Genomic DNA, 2500 nt, shown 5'->3' with positions numbered 1-2500 from the left:
TGACGCTGCCAATTGCCGCTCTCTGCCTGCCCCGCTTGCCATGCATGGAGCTAGCGTAGTGACACCACCTCTCTCTTAACTAGACCTCTTCTTCTCGGTGCTAGTCCCACCGCCGGTCCAGCTCACCCTCGAGAGACAGCTCAACAAGAGCATCCTCATCGGCTGGAACCCCCCGCCCGACGCGCCCCCGGGATCCATCGAGTCCTACCACGTCTACGTCAACGGACTCCTCAAGACCACGGTCCGGGCCACCGAGAGGACGCGGGCGCTCGTCGAGGGCGTCGACTCCACCAAGGTAAGAGGAGGGAAGGGGGAGGAAGGGACGAAGGGAAAGGGGAAGGGGGAGGAAGGGACGAAGGGGAAAGGGGAGGAAGGGACGAAAGGAAAGGGAAATGGGGAAGAGGGGAAGGAAGGGACGAAGGGAAAGGGGAAGGGGGAAGGGATAAAGGGAAATGGGAAGAAGAGGGGAAGGGGAAGGGAGGGCATAACCAAACCCCTCGTGTGTTTCAGGTGCAGCTTCCTCGTTCTCGTCAGGTGTTAGCATGTCAATGAACAGACACTCATCTCACACACTTTCATCTCATACAGGGACGGCAATGCTATAGCAATTTATGATAACGAAGACGAAGGTAAAATCCAGGTAAAGTTCGTTGTAGTCAAACACGCTTCCCTCTATACGAAACCCATTCAAAAAAATTCAAAATACAGTTAACGGGAAAAAATACGATAAAGTGTATCAGAGTAACAGTTAACAGCTGAACAACAGTCAGATTGGATTTTTTTTTTATGAAAGAGGTGTCCCTCAAATTATCGACTTTTTAATGTATTTTTTTCTGTTCCATACTATTTATAGAAGACCTGTTTCATTCCAATACCTAGGTCTATTCCGAACAACAAGAGCGTGAAAAATGAGAATTAAAATGGAAGTAAAAAGAAAAAAAAAATTAGCGTGACAGATGATAGTTTTGCATGACGAGAGAGAGAGAGAGACAGAGAGAGAGACAGAGAGAGAGACAGAGAGAGAGACAGAGAGAGAGAGAGAGAGAGAGAGAGAGAGAGAGAGAGAGAGAGAGAGAGAGAGAGAGAGAGAGAGAGAGAGAGAGAGAGAGGGTGGGCGGTGAGGGGGGGATGCGAATGAAAATAAGAATACGAGTGTGAGGGTGAGAATGAGTGTGTGAGTCTGAGTGTTGTGGAAATCGAGGAAATGTGTGAGAGAGAAAGAGAAATAAAGAGAGTGAACGAGAGCGAGCAGATGAATAGCGAAAGAGAGTGACACGTGATACTCGGCGCAAATGGCGAATTACGATCGCTAATGATGCCCGAAGGTCGGTTGCCATGACAACACGTGGAAGCCATCACGACGAATTCAGCTTTCAATCACAAGTCCATAAGGCTCATTTCAGCTTCTCTCTCCTTGCGCTGCTAACTTTATTACAGTCGATAGATGGATCAGACATGACTGTCTTTCACTCTTACGCCCCCCCCCCCTTCTTTTTTTTTTTTTTTTTTTTCTTTTTTTCTTTTTTTTTCTTTTTTTTTGATAATGGATGGTATGCTCGGGCAGGTTAAAGCTGTCGGGAGGGAGGGAAAATATTGATGATTTTGGTTTTACCTTTATTTTTGGTCTTCATTGTCGCTGTTGTCATTGTTTCGCCGTGCATCTTCTCCTTCTCCTTCTCCTCCTCCTCCTCCTCCTCCTCCTCCTCCTCCTCCTCCTCCTCCTCCTCCTCTTCCTTTCTCCTCCTCCCCCTCCTCCTACTCCTACTCCTACTCCTCATTTTTCTTCCTTTCTCTTCTTTTCTCCTCCTCCTCCTCCTCCTCCTCCTCCTCCTCCTCCTCCTCCTCCTCCTCCTTTCTCCCCTTTCTCTTCCCTTCTCCTCCTGCTCCTCCTCCCCTCCTCCCCCCTACTCCCCCTCCTGCTCCTCCTCCACCTCCTCCTCCCCCTCCTGCTCCTCCTCCACCTCCTCCTCCTCCTCCTATCTCCACCTCACCCTCCTCCTCAATATTTTCACCTTTCGTGACTTACAGATTCTAAATATTTATTTCCCAAACATTTATGATTTCTAATTAAGGGAAAAAAAGAACTGTTTTAATACTAACAATAAAAAAAAAGAATGATGAAGTGCGTGATGGCAGTCGCTTGTGTCCAAAAATGGCGCGAATATTTCGGCCACGAATCTCGGGCCTTGTCGACGATTATGAAATTTGTTCGCGATGATAAGAATCACGATGTCACCCCCCCCCCTCCCCTCTCCATTCTCCCCTCACCTCTAACTCTCTTTTGTCTTTCCATTTCTTTATTTTTTTCTATCCTTCAGCCTTTATTCCTCTATCTTATCCTTTCCTTTCTTCCCTCCTATTCTTCGTCCTTCCTACTTTCTTTCCTGTTTTTCTGTCCGTTTGTTCATTCATTCCTTCCCTCCTTCCTTTCTCCCTTTTTTACTTTCTCTTTATTCCTTTATCCTCCCTCTTTTCTTCTCCCTCATCACTTCCCATTCCC

General features: G+C 47.4%; 1 protein-coding gene across 1 annotated transcript in view; it reads left to right on the top strand.

Moving 5' to 3' along the window:
• LOC122248652 (uncharacterized) overlaps positions 1–2500 on the top strand; it is a 320581-nt gene that overhangs the window by 238032 nt on the left and 80049 nt on the right. The window contains exon 23 of the mRNA XM_086544744.1: positions 105–295. Coding sequence (XP_086400870.1) covers positions 105–295 — 191 coding nt within the window. The remainder of the gene's footprint in view (positions 1–104; positions 296–2500) is intronic.

Source organism: Penaeus japonicus, unplaced genomic scaffold (genome assembly GCF_977035675.1).
Source record: "Penaeus japonicus unplaced genomic scaffold, GWHDUDI00000001_assembly GWHDUDI00000002, whole genome shotgun sequence".
Classification (NCBI taxonomy): Eukaryota; Metazoa; Arthropoda; class Malacostraca; order Decapoda; family Penaeidae; genus Penaeus; species Penaeus japonicus.
Note: the sequence above shows the minus strand (reverse complement) of the source record. Positions and strands in the feature narration are given on the sequence as shown.